Source organism: Trachemys scripta, chromosome 14 (assembly GCF_013100865.1).
Source record: "Trachemys scripta elegans isolate TJP31775 chromosome 14, CAS_Tse_1.0, whole genome shotgun sequence".
NCBI classification, from domain to species: Eukaryota; Metazoa; Chordata; order Testudines; family Emydidae; genus Trachemys; species Trachemys scripta.
The window spans coordinates 2,483,315-2,508,176 of NC_048311.1; the positions used below are offsets into that span (position 1 = coordinate 2,483,315).

At 45.3% G+C, this 24,862-nt stretch overlaps 2 protein-coding genes and 1 pseudogene across 2 annotated transcripts; 1 reads left to right on the plus strand and 2 right to left on the minus strand.

Moving 5' to 3' along the window:
• The first annotated feature begins 976 nt into the window (after positions 1–976).
• LOC117887542 (olfactory receptor 6N1-like) lies at positions 977–1,957 on the plus strand. Its single transcript, XM_034790193.1, has one exon. It carries the CDS (start codon positions 977–979, stop codon positions 1,955–1,957), a length of 981 nt encoding a protein of 326 aa, XP_034646084.1.
• Positions 1,958–11,619: 9,662 nt separating this feature from the next.
• LOC117887543 (olfactory receptor 6N1-like) lies at positions 11,620–12,582 on the minus strand. The gene has a single exon (XM_034790194.1). It carries the CDS (start codon positions 12,580–12,582, stop codon positions 11,620–11,622), a length of 963 nt encoding a protein of 320 aa, XP_034646085.1.
• A 5,955-nt stretch (positions 12,583–18,537) lies between these two features.
• The window catches only part of LOC117887544, a 67,444-nt pseudogene continuing 61,119 nt past the window's right edge, over positions 18,538–24,862 (minus strand).

Here is a 24,862-nt window from a genome sequence, read left to right on the forward strand (position 1 = left end):
ATCACAGCAATATTCAGGTTACTCCTGACTTCCCCCAGATCAATTGCGCTTTAGGTCTCACACCAAAGATGACGCTTGTAGCCAATGCTGTAGTGAACTATATGAAGATTTCTTAAATAGGAAAAGGAAATGAGAGTTATTTACAAGACTAAAGCAAGAAAACAGACCCGTGAATGAGTCTCAGTCTGAGGTTTCAAAAGGTAATAAAGGCTTCTCTCTGATTGCAGCTATGTATCTGTCAGTATCCCACTGAGACAGGGAGACCTTGGCAGGAGCTGGCACCTGGTCTACCAGCATCACAGTGAGTGCCACACTTTAACTACACCCTGTGTGAACAAGTATTTCTTTTTGTAAATTTTAAGTTTCCCACCTTTTAATTTCATTGTATGTCCCCCTTGTTCTTGCAGTAAGGGGCAGGGAAAACAGAAGTTCCACATTCTGCCTTCTCCACATCATTATTTATAATTTCCCCTTTTATCCCTCTCCTTTCTAAGGAAACAATCCTGATCTTTGGAATCTCTCTTCAGATTGTAGTTTTTCCTATCTCAATCATTCTTGCCACTCTTCTCTGAACACCTCACCCCTACCCGCCCCCCGACCTGAAAAGGCCTTTAGAGTGTAGATAACATTGAGGTTCTTCAGTGGGACATGTTAGTCCTTATGGAACACAGGACTGAGTCCCTATGGGGTGGATCACAAGGTAGCACAGATCACAGAGTAGCACTTTCCAGATTGTTTCTAGACTCTGAGTTCAGGGGCATCTTTCTTCACCAGTCCCGTTCTCGTTCATGTATGATCAGCCCACAACCATTCAGGAGTGATGAGTCACTCCAAAGGTAAGGGGCAAAACTAGGAAGATTTGCAATCCTCCTAACACCCATGGACAAAACAAGCTGTAGTTTAATACTGCTACATAATTAACACAGGGAATTCTCATCCAAAACAGAAAAGGGATTGCCATTCCTAGACTCAACCCATGGCAGATACAGACAGGAGAAATCAAACGGCCATCACAGAATTCATCCTCCTGGGATTTGGGGATCTCCCTGACCTGAAAATTCTTCTCTTCCTGATGTTCCTAGTGATCTACATCACAACCGTGGCTGGGAACATCCTCGTCATTGCACTCGTTGTGGCTGATCAGCACCTTCACTCCCCCATGTACTTCTTCCTGGGGAACTTGTCCTGCTTGGAGACCTGCTACACCTCCACCATCCTACCCAGGATGCTGGCCAGTCTCCTGACTGGGGACAAAACCATCTCATTCAGTGGCTGCTTTACGCAACTTTATTTCTTTGCTTCCCTGGCATGTACAGAGTGCTATCTCCTAGCAGCGATGTCTTATGATAGGTATTTAGCGATATGTAAACCTCTGCACTATTCAACTCTTATGAATAACAGGTTTTGCCTCCAGTTGGCTGCTGGATCATGGCTAAATGGTTGTTTGGCTACTGCCATCTTTATATTATTCATGTTACAGTTAAAATTCTGTGCCCTGAATGAAATTGACCATTTCTATTGTGAATCCATCCCACTGATAAAACTCTCCTGCAGTGACACACACCTGATCATATTGCTAGATTTCATTCTAGCCTGTGTATTCACTCTGCCTCCATTCCTACTAACCCTGACATCTTATGTGTGTGTCATCACCACCATCCTGAGAATTCCTTCCACCACCGGGAGACAGAAGGCATTTTCCACCTGCTCCTCTCACCTCATTGTGGTGACAATTTTCTATGGAACAATAATGATTGTGTACATGCTGCCAAAACATGATACACTGAGAGACCTGTACGAAGTGCTCTCTCTTTGCTACACTGTCCTGACTCCCCTGGCAAACCCCCTCATCTACAGCCTGAGAAACAGAGAGGTCAAGGAAGCCTTGTGGAAAGCAGTCAGCAAATGTGACTTTCACAAAAACATGCAGACACTCAGAGATAATAACTTAGCCTGAGGTTTTCAAAGCTGCCTGGGTGATTTAAGCAAAATTAAGTTGAAAAGTCCCATTGAAAACATCTCAGCACTAAGGTGAAAAAGAATTGGAGATGATCTGTATAGAGTTACTAAGACAGTTTTTGTGATCCCCCACTGTGTCCATGTAACACAACTTATAGGAAAGTGCCATTGTGGATAGCTCTGTCACTCTCTCATATTCAGCACTGATATAGGCAGTATGATGGTATTTTTCTCCATGGTGTTGGCAGTTCATCCTATGTGAGAAGGGTGCACAGTATCTGAAAATGCAAAGATGAATGCTGACATTTTGTAAGGCACAAAATCCACTACCCATGAAAGTAAATCCCTGTGTATATCCCCTGTTCATTGTTTCTCTATGTGAGAAAATAAAGTCTTGTAATCAAATTCAGCCAGTCTAATACAAATAAAACACAATGGGTGTGCGACGAAGTGGGAATTTTTCATAATGTTTCATATGAATATGGTGTGTGCCTCAGTTTCCCCTATGTGATGCATATTTAATTAGGTGGGGGAAAGGGCTGTTTACTCTTTCCAGATTCTCAGAGACACAGGTGTGACTGACATCTAGCTGCCTGGGATCTGGGTACCCATGCCCATGGAGACTCCCAGAAGACAATGGCCACTACAATTGCCAGGACATTTGGCGCCTAACAACAAAGGACCATGGATGGACCAACCTCCACAGGAATCCAGCTGGGTGTGACCAGCTGGAGGACGAAGGACTGGGGAGGGTCCAGGTGGAGTTCTTAAGTGTGGGCTGTTGGAGGCAGGGAGAAGCTTTTGGACTGGGATTACAGGGGGGTCAGAGGGTTCTGGGCTCTGGGACTGACCCAGATGGGCTATGCTGTAACTTTTCATTCTCTATGTTAACGAAGGACTTTCTACGCTGTGTTCCAGACATCTCATAAACCCTCCTGTTTTTACAAGGCTGGCTGAGAGTCACTCCCGAGTCAGGAAGTTGGGGGTGCAGTGCTCCCTTTGGGTGTGCAAGTCTTCCCCACGTATCCAGTTCAGGTGGACTCACTGAGGGGAGCTCACGGTGAGAAGCAGGGGTGCCAAAGGCTCCGATGTTGGGTCCCCGGACTACCCTAGTGAGAGTGTGACCCTAAGTGGGCTGACACAGTGAAGGGCTCCTCCCAGGGACTGTTCCAGCGCCATTCAAGAGCACAAGACCCGTGGATCCATGACAGGTTATGGCAGAGTACCGTTGGCAAATGCATACCCAGTAGATGGTTGGCTGTTGAAGGCACCAGAAGCGCCTTGCAGTAAGTGACTGGCAGTGGTAAAACAAGGAAAGTTAAAGGAAAGAGCGAGGAAATGGCCTATAACCATCTCTCTAAGAAGAACATTGCAAACTTGTGTAGGGAGAGAGTGTTAAGCGTTGGGAAGCTCAGCAAGGCACGGCTGATTGCATGGCTGGAGAAGGACGACCAGTCTAAATAGCAGGTTCCAGGCCCAATAAAGGCTGGGAGCAGCAGAGGCAGCAACCAGAGCAATCCAGGGCATTCACCAGACCTAGTTCTGCATCCAGCAGGGGGTCTTCACGACCTGGTTCCCCATCGGTAGATTTGAAGTGGTTGGAGTTGTTGCTGAGAGCAAAGGAGGTAGAGGACCAGGAGAAGCAGCAAGAGGACCCACCAATGGTTAAGTGGAGAAAGGCCCCGGGGTGCCCATTCCACAGGGAACCAAGGCCTGCTCTACACTGTGAGGTTGGGTCGAATTTAGTTAGGTTGATTTTATAATGAATGCATCTTCAAAACCAACCCCGTTCTGCCGACCTAAAGGGCTCTTAAAATCGACTGCTGTACTCCTCCCTAACGAGGGGAGTAGCACTAAAATCAACCTTCCTGGGTGTAATTTGGAACAGTGTAGATGCAGCGCTGTGCAATTTGATGGTATTGGCCTCCAGGAGGTATCCCAGAGAGCTCCAATGTCACCGCTCTGGACAGCACTTTGAACTCCGATGCACTAGCCAGTTACACAGGAAAAGCACCGGGAACTTTTGAATTTAATTTCCTGTTTGGTCAGCATGGCGAGCTCAGCAAAAAAGGTGACCATGCAGTCCCAGAATCGCAAATGAGCTCCAGGATGAAGCGAATGGGAGACACTAGATCTGATTGCTGTAAGGGGAGAAGCATCTGTGCAGGCAGAACTCCGATCCAGCAGAAGAAATGCTGATATATATGCCCAAATCACACAGGGCATGGTGGAAAGAGGCTATACCAGGGATGCACATCAGTGTCGCGTGAAAATTAAGGAGCTCAGGCAAGCCTACCAAAAGAAAAAGGAGGCAAATGGTCACTCCGGGTCAGAGCCCCGGACATGCCGCTTCTATGATTAGCCCCATGCCATTCTAGGGGGGGATCCTACCAGTACCCCAACTCTCTCTGTGGACACCTGCAAGGTGGCAGCCTCACACAACATGGATGAGGATATTGTGGATGAGGAAGAGGAGGAGAATGCACAACAGGCAAGCAGAGAATCCGTTCTGCCCGGCAGCCAGGACCTTTTCCTTAGCCTGGAGCCAATACACTCACAGGGCCTATTGTTCCCGGACCCTGAAGGCGGAGAAGGCACCTCTGGTGAGTGCACATTTGTAACGACACTACAGGGGTTAAAAGCAATTCTGTTTAATGTTTGATTTGCCCTGAGCAATTGGGATGCATTCGCGGCCAGTACAGCTAATGGAAAAGTCTGTTAACGTGTCTGGGGATGGAGCGGGAATCCTCCAGGGACATCTCCATGAAGCTCTCCTGGAGGTACTCTGAAAGCTTTTGAAGAGGGTTTCTGGGGAGGGCTGCCTTATTTCGTCCTCCACGGTAGGACACTTTACCACGCCAAGCCAGTAGCAAGTAGTCTACAATCATTAAAGCACAAAGCATGGCAACGGATGGTCCTGGGTTTTGGTCACATTCATGCAACATTTGGTCTTTATCTTTCTGTGTCAACCTCAGGACAGTGATATCATTCATGGTTGAAATGGGAGAAGTTTTGTAAGGGACCAGTAATCCCCTCTGTTTGGTGAGCCCCAATACATTAGACCCCAGGCATGCTGGGCTGTTTCCGCTTGGCTAAAAGGGATCAACCGAGAGAATAGCCACGGGGGGAGGGAGAGGAAGGGGTGTGCTGCACATCCACCCCAAAACCACAGCCCCTCCTTTTAAACAGTAACTGCAACCCCTTCTTTTAAACAGCAAACTCAACCGGCATTGGTTGCTATAGGAAAGGAGGGTGCTGCAGTTTGAAACCATTCCCATATGTTATGAACACGGAAGAAACCAACCCCACATACCCTTTGGCTTACCATGGCTGCCTCCAAAACCAATTCTGTTACCCAGCTGTGTGTGATGTGTCACCATACCGGCAGACGCTCAATATAAAAGGCAAAATGCAACCTTGTACCTAAAGCACGTGCTGTCTGCGGTGAATTGCTTGATTCACTGTGAAAGAGTCTGCCTTTTGTTCTTGGAAATGTATCTTCTTAAAAGTCTACTCTCCCTTTCCCCCCTCCCCTGCAACTCCATCCCTGAGGTTATCGCAGATTAGAAGGCAAAAAAAATGCACTCGCAATGACATGTTTTCAGAGTTCATGCAGTCCTCTCACACTGATAGGGCACAGCTGAATGCACGGAGGCATTCAGTGGCAGAGGCCAGGAAAGCATATAGCGAGCATGATCAGAACACGCAGGAGGAGATGCTGAGGCTAATGGGGGAGTAAACGGACATGCTGAGGCATCTGATGTAGCTTCAAGAAAGGCAACTAGAGTACAGATCCCCGCTCCATCCACTGTGTAACTGCCGGCCCTCCTTGCCAAGTTCCATATCCTCCTCACCCAGATGCCCAAGAACATGTGGGGGGGGGGGGGAGGCTCCGGGCACCCTGCCACTAGGGTGACAAGTTGTCCTGATTTTTTTTAGGGACAGTCCCTATTTTGGGGTCTTTTTTCTTATATAGGCTCCGATTACCACCCCCACCCCTATCCCAATTTTTCTCAGTTGCTGTCTGGTCACCCTACCTGCCACTTAACTCCAGGGGATGGCCCAAGCAACAGAAGGCTGTCATTCAAACAGCTTTGATTTGTAGTATGGCTACAATAAGCGATGTGGCCTTGTCCTTCCCTCCTTCCCCACCCCACCCCATTATCAAACCCTTTGTACACCAGGCTTCCTTTTACTAGTCAGCGTTGTCAGTGATCTCATTATTTTAATAAATAAAGAATGAATGGATTCAGAACAATAGGGTCTTTATTTCCTGTGCCAGCTGTGGTCCAAGGGTGGGAGGGGGATTGGTTTTCAGGGAAATACATTCACCAAAGGGGGGGGGGGTTCCATCAAGGGCAAACACACATAACTGTCACACCGGTCAGTCATGAAACTGTTTTTCAAAGCCTCTTTGATGTGCAGCTCGCCTTGGTGTGCTCTTCTAATTGCCCTGGTGCCTGACTGTTCAAAATTGGCCACCAGACAATCTTCCTCAGCCTCCCACCCCACCATAAATGTCTCCCCCTTACTCTCACAGATATTATGGAGCACACAGCAAGCAGCAATAACAGTGGGAATATTGCTTTTGCTGAGGTCTAACCTACTCAGCAAACTGTGCCAGCTCCCTTGTAAATGCCCAAAGGCACATTCTACCACCATTCTGCACTTGTTCAGTCTAAAGTTCAACTGTCTAGGCTGCCTGCATAGGACTTCATGAGCCATGGGAGCAAGGGGTAGGCTGGGTCCCCAAGGATAACTATTGGTATTTCAACATTCAAAATGGTAATTTTATGGTCTGGGAAGAAAGTCCCTTCTTGAAGCATTCCGAACAGCCTGGAGTTCCAAAAGATGCGAGCATCATGCACCTTTCCAGACCATCCCATGTTGATGTCAGTGAAACGGCCCTTGTGATCCACCAGTGCTAGCAACACCATTGAGAAATATCCCGTGCGGTTTATGTACTCTTTGGCTAGGTGGTCCAGTGCCAAGATAGGGATATGCATTCCGTCTATAGCCTCACCACAGTTAGGGAACCACATTGCAGCAAAGCCATCCACTATGTCCTGCACATTTCCCAGAATCACTACCCTTCTTAGCAGAAGGGTATTGATTGCCCTGGCTACTTGGATCACAACAGCCCCCACGGTAGATTTGCCAACTCAGAATTGATTCCCAACTCACCAGTAGCAGTCAGGCATTGCAAGCTTCCACAGGGTTATTGCCACTCACTTCTCAACTGTCAGGGGAGGTCTCATCTTGGTATTCCTACACTTCAGGGTGCAGGAAAGCAACTCACACAGTTCCATGAAAGTGGCCTTACACATGCGAAAGTTTCGCAGCCACTGGGAATCATCCCATACCTGCAACACTATGCGGTCCCACCAGTCTGTGCTTGTTTGCCGGGTGCAGAATCGGTGTTCCACTGTATCAACATGCCCCAGTGCTGCCACGATATTCCAGTTGCCACATACCGTGCTTTCAGGAATGTCTGTGTCCATGTCCTCCTCACAATCTTCCTATCTAGGCTCTGCACATACTGCAGGATAATGCATGAGGTGTTAGCAATGCTCACAAAAGCAGTGTGCATCTGAGCGGGCTCCATGCTTGCCGTACTATGGAGTCTTCATGGATAACCCAGGAAAAAAGGCGCAAAATGATTGTTTGCTGTTGCTTTCAATGAGGGAGGGAGGGGAGACTGACAACATGTACCCAAAGCTACCCGTGACAATGTTTTTGCCCTATCAGGCACTGGGAGCTTAACCCAGAATTCCAATGGGCAGCAGGGACTGTGGTATAGCTACCCACAGTGCACCACTCTGTGAGTCAATGCTAGCCACAGTATTGAGGATGCACTCCAACGACCGAATGTGCTTAGTGGGGACATGCACGATCAACTGCATAAAATTGGTTACTAAAGATCGAATTCTATAAAATTGACCTAATTTCATAGTGTAGACATGCCCCTAGATTCCAAATTGTTGCCCCAGTTTAAGTGTAAAGCAGTCTTGTGGCATTTGCCCATCAGAGAGCAACCTTTTCACAAGGTGGCTGAGGACATAGTGGGGCCCCTCAGCAAGGAGACCCAGTCAGGGAAGAAATACATACTGGTGGTGGTAGATTTCACTACCCGCTACCCCAAGGTGTGCATCTGTTCTCAAGCAAGGCAGACTCCGTGGCAGATGCGCTGCTGACCATTTTCAGCATGGTGGGGTTCCCCAGAGAGGTCCTTACAAACCAGGGATCCAATTTCATGTCAGCCCTGCTCTGGTGCTTGTGGGAGAAATGTGTGGTTCAGCACACCAGGGCTCTGTATATCACCCTTAGTCCAACGGGCTGGTGAAACGGTTTAATGGGACCCTGAAGAAGATGCTGAGGACTTTTATGGACCAACATGCCCAGGACTTGGACAAGTATTTACCCCACCTGCTGTTCACATATAGAGAAATGCCTCAGAAATCCACAGGGTATTCCCCTTTCGAGTTGCTGTATGGGAGGAGGATGAGGGGACCCTGGGACTTGAGGGATGAATGGGAAGGGAAGGACTTTTCTGATGGGGACTCGGTGGTGGAATATGTGCTGTCTTTTCGGGAAAGACTCACTGAGCTCATGGGTTTGGCCAGGGAGAACCTAGCCTGGGCCCAACGGAAACAGGAGGTTGGGTGCGACCGCTCACTGCGTGCCTGCTTCTATGGTACTCGGGACCAGGGGATGGTTCTCATCTCCATGCAGAAGAATAAGAATAAGAATATCTAGGCTGCCTTGGATGGGCCCTTTGAGGTCATCAAGCAGCGGAATGTGGTGAACTATGTGGTGGAGCTACCCAACCAGGCTCACAGCCACCAAGGGTACCATGGCGACATGATGGAACTGTACTTTGATAGGGAGAGGTTGGGTGCTGGCCATATATGGGCAGGGGTAGGAACTGTGGACCACTGTGCCCCCTGAACTGACTAGCCTGGGGTGTCTCTCACAATGCTGTGCTTGCGACAAGCAGCAAACCCCTCCAGGTGCTATCACTCAATCCATCACCTCCCTTTCCACTTCCTGCTATTGGTCATTTAGCAACATAAGTTCTGCTTTCTTGCACCTCCACTTTGGCTGCTGTCCATTGGGCTGCACCTGTCCCATTCCTCTTCCCTCTAGTGGCCCTACACAGCATAACTGCATCTTTCCTCATTTCTTACCTATTGCTAGGTGTGCGCTGTTCAAAATTTTAACCATTGGGAACCAAATCACACAACAGCATGATTGCAACAATAGTGGCCACAACTACACATACAACAGTAGTGGGTCTCAAAGGTTTATCAGAGTTTACCATTAATTCAGTGCATTTCTGTTGCTGGGGAATCTGCTTCCAATGGAAATACATAGATTGAAGCAGCCCAGTGGTTCTCCAGGCTGAGATTCTAGGAGGCATCTAAGCGAGTTAGGCACCCAAATCCTTTTGAAATGGGAGATGAATGCTTAACTCTGTTAAGTCACTTGGAAAATCCTTTCTCCAGTGCTGAAGTCCTACAGTTCTCAATGGTGCCCATCTCCCCTCCCTCTGGCCAAGTCCTGATGTGCTCTCAGTGGCTGAGCCAGCACTGCCAAGGTTGGCACCACAGGAGTTCTGTTTGTTGCTAGGTGGTAGCCACTTCCTCTCACCATAGATTGAGTCATGCCGCTAGGAGAGGGACCTGCATGCAGTAGAGCTGTCCAAGACAGCTGGGGAAAGCTGGACACCATGTCCTGAGAACTAGCCCTCTCGGGGCATGTACTCGTTGCAGTGAGTTTTGGGGACACCCATTGTAACAGGTCCCCTCCCTTTGGACTGCTCTGTGCAATTGGTGGCAGCAGAGCAGCTCATGCCGTTTAGGGCCACATGCAGAGTCCCTCGTCAGTGACCATTTGACAGACCCGACCCTAGGAATGGCCTCAGTTCTGTGGGTCCCCTGGCAAACTCCCAGCTGGGTCTGGACAGTCCCAGTGCCCCTGGCTTGTGAGTCTACCTCTTTGTTTGCCCAAATTCCCAGCCTCCAAGGGCCCTGTGAGCCTGGTGCTGGTGCTTTGTCGGAGCTGGTCACAGCTGGTCTTAGTCCAGATAAGAGCTATAAAGTTGTTCCTGTTGAAGTGTCCAGAAGTCATTGCTGGGGCCTGGCTGTAATGAAGGTGGTTGGTTTGCAGGGGGGTATGGTCAGGATGGAATTCGGCACAATTTCAGAGGTGGCAGATTTCCTAGGCTTATGACCCAACAAAGTCTGCACCAAGAGTTTGGACAATAAAAATACTAACATTTATTTTGATAATAATGGCTTTTTTACAGATATAAAAAAAATGGTTAAAATTGTCTCCACTGCTCCTGGTGCCCAGTTGAAAACTTCATGATGGGAACATGGTTTGGGTCACCTCCCACCCTCATCCTTTCATTTAGATGGACAATGGGAGTTTTCAACTTAATTTTAATGGGGCTATGTGATGGGACCCCCGGTGTACAACCTGGGGCTGTGGGACCTCTGTGCCCCCTTATCTCTCCAGCCTGGGCTGTCTCTCATGATGCTTTAATTGTGAAAAGCAGCAACCCTCCCCAGTTGCTGTTATCACTCAGTCACGAGCATACAGAGACACACTCAACTGAGGAGCATGAATGCTCTCCAAGATACTCATGAACTATACAGAGGGAGAAAGCAGCAAATCTCCCCAGCCTCGCACCACCAGAAATGTACCATCTTACACTGCTCAAGACCTTCTCTTGAACAATGCAAGCTCATTAATTAGTTCACCACTTCATCAAAGGATAGTGGACATGCATCAGCCTTTATAAGCTGAGCAGATTCCCCAAGCATTTTAGACAAACTCACTGGTTAAGATTAAACATTAAAATAAGTTTATTAACTACAGAAAGATAGATTTTAAGTGATTATAAGTGTTAGGTAACTATCTCTGACCTTTATGCCTAAGACAAAAAGGAAACACACATTCTAAATCCTAAACTTTATCAGACTCAGTACGATTTGATTCAAACAGCTTTTCTCCATTGGATGTTGCAGCCAGGTTACAGTTCTTAATACACAGGATGAATTCCCATCTCATCCTGGGACCAACCTCCCCAGTTCAAAGTCTTTGTCTTCCCAGTGTTCTTGTTGCCTCCAGAGTAGGTGGGGGAGGAGAGAGGTGGACTCATGATGCCACTGTCCCTTATTTTATACTCTCAATTTATGTCCCTGGAAAAATGCTGGCCAAGACATGTCCTGGTGGGCCTTGCTGTGTCACAGAGTTCAGCAATTCCCATTGTGCGGTGCTTGCATAACTGTCTTTTACAGAATTATGAATCTCTTGTTTTCAATTCCCCTGCTGGTCAATGGCTGGTGATGGTCATTTAACGCTCGCCTGGGTGTGGGTCAGCTCCTATGTTGTCACTGGAGAACCAACAGTGTGCGACTCCCAGAATCCCAACATATTTCAATAACAACCATATAACAAAAGCTCCTAACACCACATACAATGATGATATACATATTTTGACAGAGGAATGAGTTTCAGCAGATCATGACCTTTCATATGATACCTTACAAGCCATGTTTTTTATCACAAGCACATAAAAAAGATTCAGTGCATCACAGGCTCGTTACTTCAATCACACAGGCAGCTTTCAAAACCTCAGGCTAAATTATAATCTCAGAGTCTCTGCATATTTTTGTGAAAGCCACATTTACTGACTGCTTTGCTCAAGGCTTCCTTGACCTCTCTGTTTCTCAGGCTGTAGATGAGGGGGTTTACCAGGGGAGTTAGGACCGTGAAGCAAAGAGAGAGCACTTTCTTCAGATCTCTGAGTGTATCACGTTTTGGTAGCATGTAAAAAATCATTATCGTTCCATAGAAAATTGTCACCACAGTGAGGTGAGAGGAGCAGGTGGAAAATGCCTTTTTTCTCCCAGTAGTGGAAGGGATTCTTAGGATGGTGTCGCTGATACACACATAGGATGTCATGGTTAGTAGGAATGGAGGCAGGGTGAATACGGAGACGAATATGAGATTCACCAATATGCTCAGGTGTGTGTCACTGCAGGAGAGTTCCATCAGTAGGATGGGATCACAATAGAAATGGTCAATTTCATTTGGGCCACAGAAAATTAACTGTGATATGAATAATATAAAGATGGTAGTGGCCAAGCTACCATTTAACCATGACCCAGCAGCCAACTGGAGGCAAAACCTGTTATTCATAAGAGTTGAATAGTGCAGCGGTTTACATATCGCTAAATACCGATCATAAGACATTGCTGCTAGGAGACAGCATTCCATACCAGCCAGAGCACAAAAGAAATACAGTTGTGAGAGACAGCCACTGAATGAGATAGTTTTGTCCCCAGTCAGGAGACTGACCAGCATCCTGGGCAGGAGGGTGGAGGTGTAACAGGTCTCCAAGCAGGACAAGTTCCCCAGGAAGAAGTACATGGGGGTGTGAAGGTGCTTATCAGCCACAACTAGTGCAGTGATGAGCATGTTCCCAGCCACGGTTGCGATGTAGATCACTAGGAACATCAGGAAGAGAAGAATTTGCAGGTCAGGGAGATCCCCGAATCCCAGGAGGATAAAGTCTGTGACAGCTGTTTGGATTCTCCTGATTATGTCTGCCATATGTTAAGTCTAGGAATAATAAAGCAAACTGTGCAATTGAGTTGGAAGAACATAGAGCTGAAAGGTAATCAAATGTTGTGAATTAATTCCATAAATATTCAGAAACTCCCTCCCTTTCCTGGATACCAGCTGAAATTTTAAGGCTAAACGTAGACTTCAGTCAAAGTGTAAGAAGTCTCAGTTCGACAACAGATATTTTTTATCCATGTAGACCATCCTCTGCCACATCAGAGCCATGACTAATATAACAGTCCATTTCTCTGAAGTACTGATATGCAGATCAGACTATTTATCTACTATCATATCCCATCTAGTGACATACAGAACTTTAACAATGATGCTTAAATGCTGTATTTCACATCTGGCAATTGCCAGAATCATGCCATGACTTAGGATTCAAAATCAATAAATACATCAACTAAAATGTTGAACCGATCTTCTCTTAGAATTAATGGAAATTAATCTAACAATGTTTCCTGGTATATTCAGCATTTCAGTGCCCTTTAGGAGAAAGAATAATTTCTCCACCCTCCTCACAAAAGATCAGTTTATGCCATAAATTTATGAAGTGGAATAAATTCTCCCTTAGTTTCTGTCGTGGTGATGGTGATGTGGTGAGGGACTGGAAATGCCTTTTCTCTTTCCCGACATTGACTACGTAGCAGTAAAAAAATACGGCTCCTTAGAGGATGGCTCTTAGGAAGAAGTAAAGCCAGGCTGATGTGCAACCCTAACCGGGGAGTGACCCTCTGCACTCCATAATGAGTGTGGGATGATAATAGAGAAAAGCACTGGTGTGTGTGTGTGTGTGTGTGTGTAAGTTGCTGTCCCTGAACTCAGTGTCTAGAAACACTCTGGCCTGTGTGATCCGGGCTAGTAAGACGCTAGCACCACTCCGCACCCCATTTGGGGCACACTGAGCCATATCCCCCGCTGGTGTAGATCAAGATATCTTCATTTTTGTCAGTGGGGCAGATCCCCAACTGAGGACCTGTCACAAGACATGGATCTCAAGCTCCATCTCTGTTAAATGGTGCTATGAACGCTGACTGGCACTGCTGTGGGAAGGTGAGGATAAAATTATTTATATTAATTGGAAGAAGAACTCTAGCTGAAAAGCTTCTCTTGTTCACCAACAGAAGCTGGTCCAATAAAAGATATTTCCTTGCCTGCCTCATCCCTCTAATATTCACAAAGCACATTCATGCCCCTGTTTGGCAGTGGTATAGAAATACAGGCAGGAAGATGGTGCTCACCTGTAACCAGAGCACAGCCCAAGCTTCAAGCGATGAGTTCCTATTTCTCAGGGCTTGGCTGCCAGGACTCAGGATCCTCAGCTGAGGTTCTTGTCTCTCTTCTTTCTGCAGAAACTGGATTTTCTCAGTGAAGAGACCTGCAGTTACCTGAGGGATGAGCAGGTGCATTTGATCTATCTTTGGAAAATGAGCTTCCCCTTCGATTTAAAAAGTGTAAATGCTCCTTCATATTTGTATTCAGTCTTCAAACTTCTTTATAAGGTCTCGCTTCAACCTTTCTCCCACTTGGTTCATTTTGTGTCTCCAAAGCTTTGTAGCTAACAATGCACAATGGGACTTGTACAGTGTGCCTTGTATAATTGCATCTTTTTCGAAATCTAGTTATCCATTGTGGAAAATATTTGAGATTGTGATTAAACAGCAGCTTACATTTTTGAGAGATGCCTATCCAAGATAATGGCCTCTTATAATGTACTTGCACCACCCCATTATTAATATTAAATATATGCTGCCATCTAGTGGGCATTTCTGAAAATAGCTGCCCAACTATCACCCTTACAACATGTGCCACCGAATGACCATTTAACTTTCTGCCCCACCCTCTCCACGCACATGATAGAGTTTTGCACTGATCTGGAAGCCTAATTTCACTGTCTCCAATTCAAGGAATATTTTCAACACACCACTGAACAGCGCATTGACCCACAGGAACCCTCCTACCAACACTACAAGAAGAAGAATTCTGCATGGACTCCTCCTGACGGTCGTAATGACAGACTGGACTTCTACATAGAGTGCTTCTGCAGACGTGCACAGGCTGAAATTGTGAACAAACAGCATCACTTGCTCCATAACCTCAGCCATCCACAGCCTCAGAAACAACTCTGACATTATAATCAAAGGGGCTGACAAAGGAGGTGCTGTAGTCATCATGAAGAGGTCGAATTATGAATAGGAGGCTGCCAGACAGCTCTCCAACACCACATTCTTCAGGCCACTATGCTCTGATCCCACTGAGGAGTACCAAAGAAACGACACCATCTGCTCAACAAACTCCCTGCTACAGCATGGGAACAAATCTACACAGACACATCCCTAAAGCCCCAACCAGGGGTAGTCTATCTGCTACCCAAGATCCATAAACCTGGAAATCCTGGACGCCCCATCATCTCAGGGATTGGCACTCTTACAGCAGGATTATCTGGCTATTTGGACTCTCTCCTCAGACCCTATGCTAACAGCACTCCTAGCTATCTTCGAGACACTATTGACTTCCTGAGGAAACTACAACCCATTGGTGATCTTCCTGAAAACACCATCCTGGCCACCATGGATGTAGAAGCTCTTCATACCAATATTCAACACGAGGATGGACTACAGTATCCCTGATGTGTCCATGGCACACCTGGTGGCTGAGCTTCGTAACTTTGTCCTCACCCACAACCATTTCAGATTTGGGGACAACTTATACCTTCAAGTCAGAGGCACTGCTATGGGTACCCTCATGACCCCACAGTATGCCAACATTTTTATGTTTGACTTAGAACAACGCTTCCTCAGCTCTCGTCCCCTAGTGTCCCTCCTCTACTTGTGCTACAGTGATGACATCTTCATCATATGGATGCACGGCAGGAGGCCCTTGAAGAATTCCACCTGGATTTCAACAATTTCCACCCCACCGTCAACCTTCACCTGAACCAGTCCACACAAGAGATCCACTTCCTTGACACTACTGTACAAATAAGTGATAGTCACATAAACACCACCCTATATCAGAAACCTACTGACCACTCTTCATACCTAAATGCCTCCAGCGTCCATTAACTATTGGAAGTGGACCACATCCACCCTTATTGAATTGGCCTAGTGATCACTGGTTCTCCACTTGTAAGGTAACTGTCTTCTCTTCATGTGCCAGTATATTTATGCTTGTATCTGTAATTTTCACTCCATGCATCAGAAGAAGTGGTTTTTCCCACAAAAGCTTATGTCCAAATAAATCTGTTACTTTTTAAGGTGCCACTGGACACCTCACTGTTTTTGTGGATACCGACTAAAATGGCCATCCCTCTGACATTTAACAGTATAACTTTCCCATTATTGTGTTGGTTACTGAAATCTGTTGGTCACTAGTCAATATTTCTGACACCCCCTCCCATTCCCTCTACTCTGCTGCCATCTAGTGGTCATTTCCCAGCACGACAGTCTGGATTATTAATGGATTATTCTATCGCTGCCTCTTTCCAGTTCTTGACTCATGTCACCTCCTGGCCATTATTTAAAAAACTGCCCACTTCTGACTCTGCAACATCTGCTACTATCCATAGTTCATTACATACACAGAGGTCCTTTCCTAACCCTTTAACAGCGTTATACAGCTTCACTTCCCTTTGTTCTTCCCTTGGGTGGTCATTTGGTAACATAATTTCTCCTGTCTTGCCCTTCCGCTTTGGCTGCTATCCATTGGCCATTGGTCATCAGAGCTGCAACTTACCCATTCCTCTGCCTTCTAGTGACCCTAGAGAGCATAATCACATCTTTCCTCATTTCTTACCTACTGCTAGGTGTGCACTGTTCCAAATTATAGCCACTGAGAAACAAATGGTACAACAGCATGTTTGCAACATTAGTGGTGACAACAGCACCTACAACAACAGCAGCAGCCCTCAAAGGTTCAGCAGGGGTGTCCAATCATTCTGTTTCCAATGGAAATGCATAGATTGAACCTACTGAAATAGAATCCCAGTGGCTCTTCAGGCTGAGATTCTCAGAGGCATCTAATGGAGTTAAATGCCCAACTCCCATTTCATAGGGATTTGTGTGCATAACTCCATTAGGGCCCTTGGAAAATCCTTCCCGCAGTGCTGAAGTCCTTCTGGTCTCATCGGTGTCCACCTCCCTGCCTCTGGCCAAGCCCTGATGTGCTCCCAGTGACTGAGCCATCACTGCCATTTTGGCACCATTGGAGTTCTGCCCGTTGGTAGGTGGTAGCTGCTGCATCTCACCATAGGTTGCCTCATGTCCCAAGGGGAGGGTCCTGAGTGCAGTGGAGCTGTCTAAGGCACATAGGACTGGCTAGGCATCATGTGCTGAGAACTAGCCCTCTCGGGACAGGTGCTTGTTGCAGTCAGTTTTGGGGACGCTCAACCTAACAAGTCCCCTCCCTTTGAACTGTTCTGTGCCGTTGGCAGCAGCAAAGCAGCTTCTGCCCTGCAGGGCCACATGCCAAGTCCCTCCTCGGTGCCGGTTTGACAGACCCGACCCTAGGAATGGCTTCAGTTCTACGGGTACCCTGGCAAACCCCCAGCTGGGTCTGGACAGTTCCAGTGGCCCTGGCTTGTGAGTGCAGCTCTTTGTTTGCCGAACCTCCCAGCCTCCAAGGGCCCTGTGAGCCTGGGCCTGGTGCTTTGCCAGAGCTGGTCATAGCCGCGTGTAGCCCAGGTAAGAGCTATGAAGCTGTTCCTGGTGAAGTGTCCAGAAGTCACTGCTGAGGCTTGGGTGTTTGCATCTAGCCTGTGTGAGTGCAGTGAAGGTGGTGGGTTTGCAGAGGGGTATGATGGCAATAAGCACCATTTCAGGGGTAGCAGATTTTCCAGGCTTATGTCCCCATATCTGCTGCACCAGAGTTAGTATTTTTTATTGTCCAACCATTAATTTGGATCAAAAAGTGCTTTTTATGGAAATAAAAAAATGGTTAAAGTTGTCGTCACTCTGTCTGGTGCCCAGTTAAAAACTCCATGATGGGAATGTGGTTATGGCCACTTTCCTCCATGGTCCTTCCAGTTAGATGGACAACACTGTCCTGAGTTCCAGCTGGATCCTCCATTTCATATTTACGGGAATAAAAAATGATTGGCAGAAACAAACATGATGTCACCCATTGTGTTCTGTTTGTGTTTGACTGTCTGAATTTGATTACAAGACTTTATTATCTAACATAGAGAAACCATGAACAGGAGATATACACATGGATTTACTTGGATAATTAGTGGGTTTTGTGCCTTACACAATGTCAGCTCTGTGCAGTTTCAGACGCTGTACAAGTTCATCCCATAGGGTGAACATTTAGCCAACACCATGGAGAAAAATATAATCATACTGTGTGTCTCAGTGCTGAACATGAGAGAGTGATACAGCTGTCCGCAACCTCACTTTCCTATATGTTGTGTAACATTGAGGCAGCACGGGACTATGAAGACTGTCTCAGTAACTCCATACAGATCATCTCCATTTTTTTCATATTAGTGCTGAGATTTCCAATGGGAGTTTTCAACTTAATTTCAATGGGTGCTGATAGACTGAGGTTTTCAAGCTGCCTGGGTGATTTAGGAAAAGTCTCAGCATGTTTTTGTGAAAGCCACATATTTACTGACTGCTTTGCTCAAGGCTTCTTTGACCTCTCTGTTTCTCAGGCTGTAGATGAGGGGATTTACCAGGGGAGTCATGACTGTGTAGGAAAGAGACAGCACTTTGTTTAGGAGGCTTAATGTACTGTGTTTCGGAAGCACGTAGACAATCATTAGGGTTCCATAGTAAATTGTAACCACAATGAGATGGGAGGAGCAGGTATAAAAGGCCTTTTGTCTCCCTATGGTGGAAGGGATACTCAGGATGCTGGCAATGATACACACGTAGGATGTCAGGGTTAATAGAAATGGAGGCAGGGTGAATACACAGGATAGTATGAGATGGAACAATATTATCCAGCGTGTGTCACTGCAGGAGAGTTCCATATGTCACTGCAGAAGAGTTCCATAAACAGGATGGCATCACAATAGAAATGGTCAATTTCATTTGGGCCACAGAATGTTAACTGTGATAGGAATAAGACAAAGATGGCAGTAGCCAAACAACCATTTAACCATGACCCACCAGCCAACTGGAGGCAAAACCTGTTATTCATAAGAGTTGAATAGTGCAGGGGTTTACATATCGCTAAATACCGATCATAAGACATTGCTGCTAGGAGATAGCATTCTGTACAAGCCAGAGAACCAAAGATAAAAAATTGTGTGAAGCAGCCACTGAATGAGATGGTTTTGTTCCCAGACTGGCCAGCATCCTGGGCAGGATGGTCGATGTGTAGCAGGTCTCCAAGCAGAACAAGTTGCCCAGGAAGAAGTACATTGGGGTGTGAAGCTGCTAATCAGTCACAACCAGTACCACAATGAGAGTGTTCCCAGCCACGGTTGCCATGTAGATCACTAGGAACATCAGGAAAAGAAGAATTTTCAGTTCAGGGAGATCCCCAAATCCTAGGAGGATGAATTCCGTGACAGCTGTTTGATTTCTCCAGTCTCTGTCTTCCATGGGTTTAGTCTCGGAACAATAAAACAAAATGTGCAATTCAATTGGACAAACATAGTTAAAAGTTTGTGATTTAATTCCATAAATTTTCAGAAACTACCCTTTCCTTCCTGGTTACGGGCTGAAATTTTAAGATTAATTGTATATTTCAATGCTAAGTGCAAGGCGTCTCAGTCCGAGGACAGAATATTGCTGTCCAGGTAGATCTCCCTCTGTCATGTCAGAACAATGACTAATATAACAGGCCATTTCTCTGGTAACCGAGTACTGATAAGTCAGATCAGACCATTTCTTTATCTAGTGTCATATTCCTTCTAGTGACATACAGGAGATTAATAATGATGCTTAAATGATGTATTTCACTTCTGTCAATGGCCAGAATCATGCCATGACTTAGGAGTCAACATTAATAAATACATCAACTAAAATGTTGGACTGAGATTTCCAATGCAGTCTAGTGTTCTTATGCACCAGTTTCCTGGTAGAATTAGTAGAAATTAATCTAACCATATATCCTGGTATATTCAGCTTTTCAGTGCCTTGTAGGAGAAGGAATAATGTTCATCCCCTCACAAGAGATCAGTTTATGCCATACATTCTGAAGTGGAGTAAATTCTCCCTTAGTTCCTGTGGTGATAATGGTGACGTGGTGAGCGACTGGCAGCGCCTTTTTTTTCCCCCTATGTTGACTATGTAGCAGTAATAAAGTATGGCTCTTTGTGGGGTGAATCTTAGGAAGGGACAGAACCAGGCTGATGTGCAACCCTAACTGGGGAGTGACCCTCTGCACTTCATAATGTTTGTGGGATGATAAATCACTTGGGGGTGGGGGTGGAAGATGTTGTCCCTGAACTCGCAGTCTAGAAACAATCTAGCATGTGTGATCCGGGCTAGTAAGACTCTGTCTCCACTCCCCACTCCATTGGGGCACACACTGAGCCTGATCCCCAGGTGATATAAATCAAGGTATTTCCATTTGTGTCAGTGGGGCAGTTCCCCAACTGAGGACCTGTCACAGGACATGGATCTGAAGCTCCACCTCTGTGAAATGGTGCTATTAACGCTGACTGGCACTGATGTGGGAAGGTGAGGCTAAAACTGCTAATACTGACCTGAAGAAGAGCCCTGTGTCGCTCAAAAGCTTCTGGTTTCAGAGTAGCAGCCGTGTTAGTCTGTATCCGCAAAAAGAAAAGGAGTATTTGTGGACCTTAGAGACTAACAAATTCATTGGAGCCTAAGCTTTCGTGAGCTACAGCCCACTTCATCAGATGCATAGAATGGAACATACAGTAAGAATATATATATACATACACAGAATATGAAAAGGTGGAAGTTGCCATGCCAACTCTAAGAGGCCAATTAATTAAGATGAGCTATTATCAGCAGGAGAAAAAAAAACTTTTGTAGTGATAATCAAGATGGCCCATTTCAGACAGTTGACAAGAAGGTGTGAGGATACTTAACGTGGGGAAATAGATTAAATTTGTGTAATGACCCAGCCACTCCCAGTCTGTATTCAAGCCCAAGTTAAGGGTATCTAATTTGCAAATTAATTCCATTTCAGCAGTTTCTCACTGGAGTCACAGGGTTAGGGCAGAGTTGGCATCGGGCTTTGTTGCAAGGATAGGTTCCTGGTGTGACGATGTATCCCATAATGCTTTATGGGAATATGACATAACTGGAGTATGTTTTATGCTATATGTGCCATGTAACATATCTCTGTAAAGGTTATGGTTTACTGAATCTATTCATCCTATTTGTACACATATATCATTTTTGTACTCCAAGTTATGACTACTGTCTGTATACTTGCTTGATTTCTAAGTAAGCTTTGTAAGTCATTTGATCAGCTTCTTTAGAAAGGAATTCTCAAAGTTAAGTGCCCAATCAAGAAGCACTTAAGAAACAATGCATCTTGGAATACTCCAATCCACATAAGAAGTCTTCCTGGAGACATACAAGATACCATGTGGGCAATGGCTTCTGCCTGTAAAAACTGTGAGTCATGTATGGACATGTGACTTGCCCAGGTGATTCCAGAACTCCATCTTGGAGCTGGACTTTGCATAGGAGAGAGGAGGGGGTCTCCACCCACAAGAGAAAATATATTTAAGCCTGTGGGAGACCCTTCCATTTTGTCTTCAGCTGGCTAAAGAGAGAGCCTCTCCACCCCCAAGGATACCTGAAAGAAACTGGAACAAAGGACAGTCACTACAAGGGGTGTGAGTGATTGCTGGACCCAGACTAGCAGGAGACTAGTCTGTAAAAGGAAACTTACTGGAACTGGTGAGGTGTTATTTGTATTCAGTTTCCTTAGACATAGACTTGCATGTTTTATTTCATTTTACTTGGTAATTCACTTTGTTCTGTCTGTTACTACTTGGAACCACTTAAATCCTACTTTCTGTATTTAATAAAATCACCTTTTACTCATTAATTAACCCAGAGTATGTATTAATACCTGAAGGGCAAATAGTTGTGCATGTCTCTCTATCGGTGTTATAGAGGGCGAAGACTTTATGAGTTTTATAAGCTTTATACAGGGTAAAACAGATTTATTTGGGTTTAGACTCCATTATGAGTTGGGCATCTGAGTGTTAAAGATAAGAACACTTCTGTAAGCTGCTTTCAGTCTAGCCTACAGCTGTTAGGGAACATGGTTCAGACCTGGGTCTGGGTTTGCAGCAGGATAGCGAGTCAGCTTAGGACTTCAGTGCCCTGCCTGGTTTTAAGCAGACAGGGCAGGAATGCAGGGGCAGAAGTAGTCTTGGCACATCAGGTGGCAGCTCCCAGGGGGTTTCTGTGATCTAACCCATCACACCTGGGTTAGTGTTCTTGTTGTGTGGTATGTGGCTGCTTGTGAGTATTTGCTTCAGGTTGGGGGGCTGTCTGTAAGCAAGGACTGGCCAGTCTCCCAAGATCTGTGAAAGTGAGGGATCGTCTTTCCACATATCTATTCAAGTGACACCATCATAGGACCTAATCACATCAGCCACGCCATCAGGGGCTCGTTCACCTGCACATCTACCAATGTGATATATGCCATCATGTGCCAGCAATGCTCCTTGCCATGTACATTGACCAACCCAGACAGTCTCTACACAAAAGAATAAATGTACACAAATCTGATATCAGGAATCATAACATTCAAAAACCAGTAGGAGAATACTTCAGCCTCTCTGGTCACTCAGTAACAGACTTAAAGGTGGCAATTTTGTAATAGAAAAGCTTCAAAAACAGACTCCATCGAGAAACTGCTGAAATGGAATTAATTTGCAAACTAGATACCATTAACTTGGGCTTGAATACAGACTGGGAGTGTCTGGGTCATTACATAAATTGAATCTATTTCCCCATGCTAAGTATCCTCACACCTTCTTGTCAACTGTCTGAAATGGGCCATCTTGATGTTTTTACAAAAGTTTTTTTTTCTCCTGCTGATAATAGCTCATCTTAATTAATTAGCCTCTTAGAATTGGTATGGCAATTTCCATCTTTTCATATTCTCTCTATGTATATATATCTTCTTACTGTATGTTCCATTCTGATTAAGTGGGCTGTAGCCCACGAAAGTTTATGCTCAAATACATTTGTTAGTCTCTAATGTGCTACAAGTACTCCTGTCCTTTTTTTCAAAAGCTTCTGTCATTCACCAACAGGAGTTAGTGCAATATAAGATATTACCTCACCCACCTTGTCCCTCTAATATTCACAAAGCACATTGATGGCCCTGTTTGATGGTGGTATAGAAATGCAGTCAGGCAGATGGTGCTCACCTGTAACCACAGCACAGCCGAAGCTTGAAGAGATGAGCTCTTATTTCTTAGGGTTTGGCCACCAGGATTCAGGTTCATCAGCTGAAGTTCTTGTCTCTCCTCTTTCTTCAAAAACAGGGTTTTCTCAATGAAGAGACCTGCAGTTACCTGAAGGGATGAACAGGTGCATTTGATCTACCTTTGGAAAATGAGCTTCCCCTTCGATTTAAAAAGTGTAAATGCTGCCTCATATTTGTATTTGGTCTTCACGGTTTTTGGTACGGTCCCACTTCAACCTTTCTTCCACTTGGTTCATTCTGTGACTCCAAAGCTTTGTAGCTAACAATGTCCAGTGGGACTTGTACAGCATGACTTGTATAATTGTATCTTTTATTAAGTCTAATGATTCAATGTGGAAAATATTTGAGATCATGAACAAATACCAGCTTTCACTCTAGGGAGATACCTGTCAAGATGATGGTCTGTTATAATGTACTTGCCCTACCCCATTATTAATATTCAATATATTCTGCCACCTAGTGGCCTTTTTCTAGTATAGCTTTCCCATTATTGTATTGGCTACTAAAATCTTTTGGTCACTACTCAGTATTTCTGACACCCCCTCTCAGTTCCACTCCTCTGTTGCCGTGTAGTGTTGATTTCCCAGCCTGTTTCTTTGCTGTCCTCTATTGGATTCTTCTTGCTATCATTGCTGCCTCTTTCCAGGTCTTGACTCAAGTCACCTGCTAGCCATTATTTAGAAAACTGCCTACTTCTCACTCCGCAACATCTGCTACTGTCCACAGTTCATTAATTTATGTGGTCCTTATCTCTTCAGGGTCCTTTCCTCACCACTTATACAGTGTTATACAGCTTCGGGGAGAGAGCTGATGGGGGGCTGCTGATGTATTACTGTGGCTCTTTGGCAATGTACATTGGTAAATTCTGTCTCCTTCTCAAGCTCAGGCTGGCCACCCATGATCTAGATTGCGTCCTTGTCTTTTATTTTCTTTTGGTAACTTTTCTAAACTTTTTGCTTATCACTTATAACCTCTTAAAATCTATCTTTTGTGGTCAAAATAAACTTACTTTTATGTTTATTCTTACCAATGAGTTTGTCTGAAGTGTTTGGTAAATCTGCTCAGGTAACAAGGGCTGTGCATGTCCACTTTCCCTTGAAGTAAGTGGTGAATCAAATAATAAATTTGAATTGTACAAGAAAGGATCTTGAACAGTGCAGGACAGTATATTCCTGAGGTACAAGACTGGAAGCTGGGGGGGGGGGGATCTGGTTGGTGCCTTTCTCTGTGAGATTTCATGAGTGACTCTGGGAGCACTCAGACAAGCTACGTAAGCACGCTTAGATGCGCCCAAGGAGTGTTGTGTAATTGTCTCAGGTTACTGGGTTGGGGCTGGAGCTGGTTTTGTGTTGTATTGATGGAAAGGAACCCATAGATATTGAACCTGTCCCCTGTTGCTGCTGACTACAACTGGCAGAAGGGTTACATAAGGAATTGATACGTCACATTGGGCAATGTTCGCAACAAAGATTTGGAGACACAAAATTAGTCAGCTGAAAAATAGGTTGAAGTGGGACCCTTATTAAAAAGTTCAAACACCATCACCATAAAAACAAACCAACCAACCCAAAAAAGGGTTGGGAATAATGTTTTCCCAATCTATTTTGCAACTAAACCAATAATAAATAAATCAAATGGTTTGTTGCTGAAAAGCTGAAACAATAATTTTATTTGGGTTCATATGAGAAAACTTGGGTTAAAAAAAATGAGAACTTCATGCTTGTATACCAACTTCTGGAAAGCAGGAGTATGGAGACAATATAAATATATTGTATGGAGACAATATAAAAATAATTTAAGGAAATGTGTGGCGGGGACTGCCCTCTAGTGGATGGAGATAGATCCTGTCAAATGTGCCCTCTTCGACTAGTATCTAAGGGCT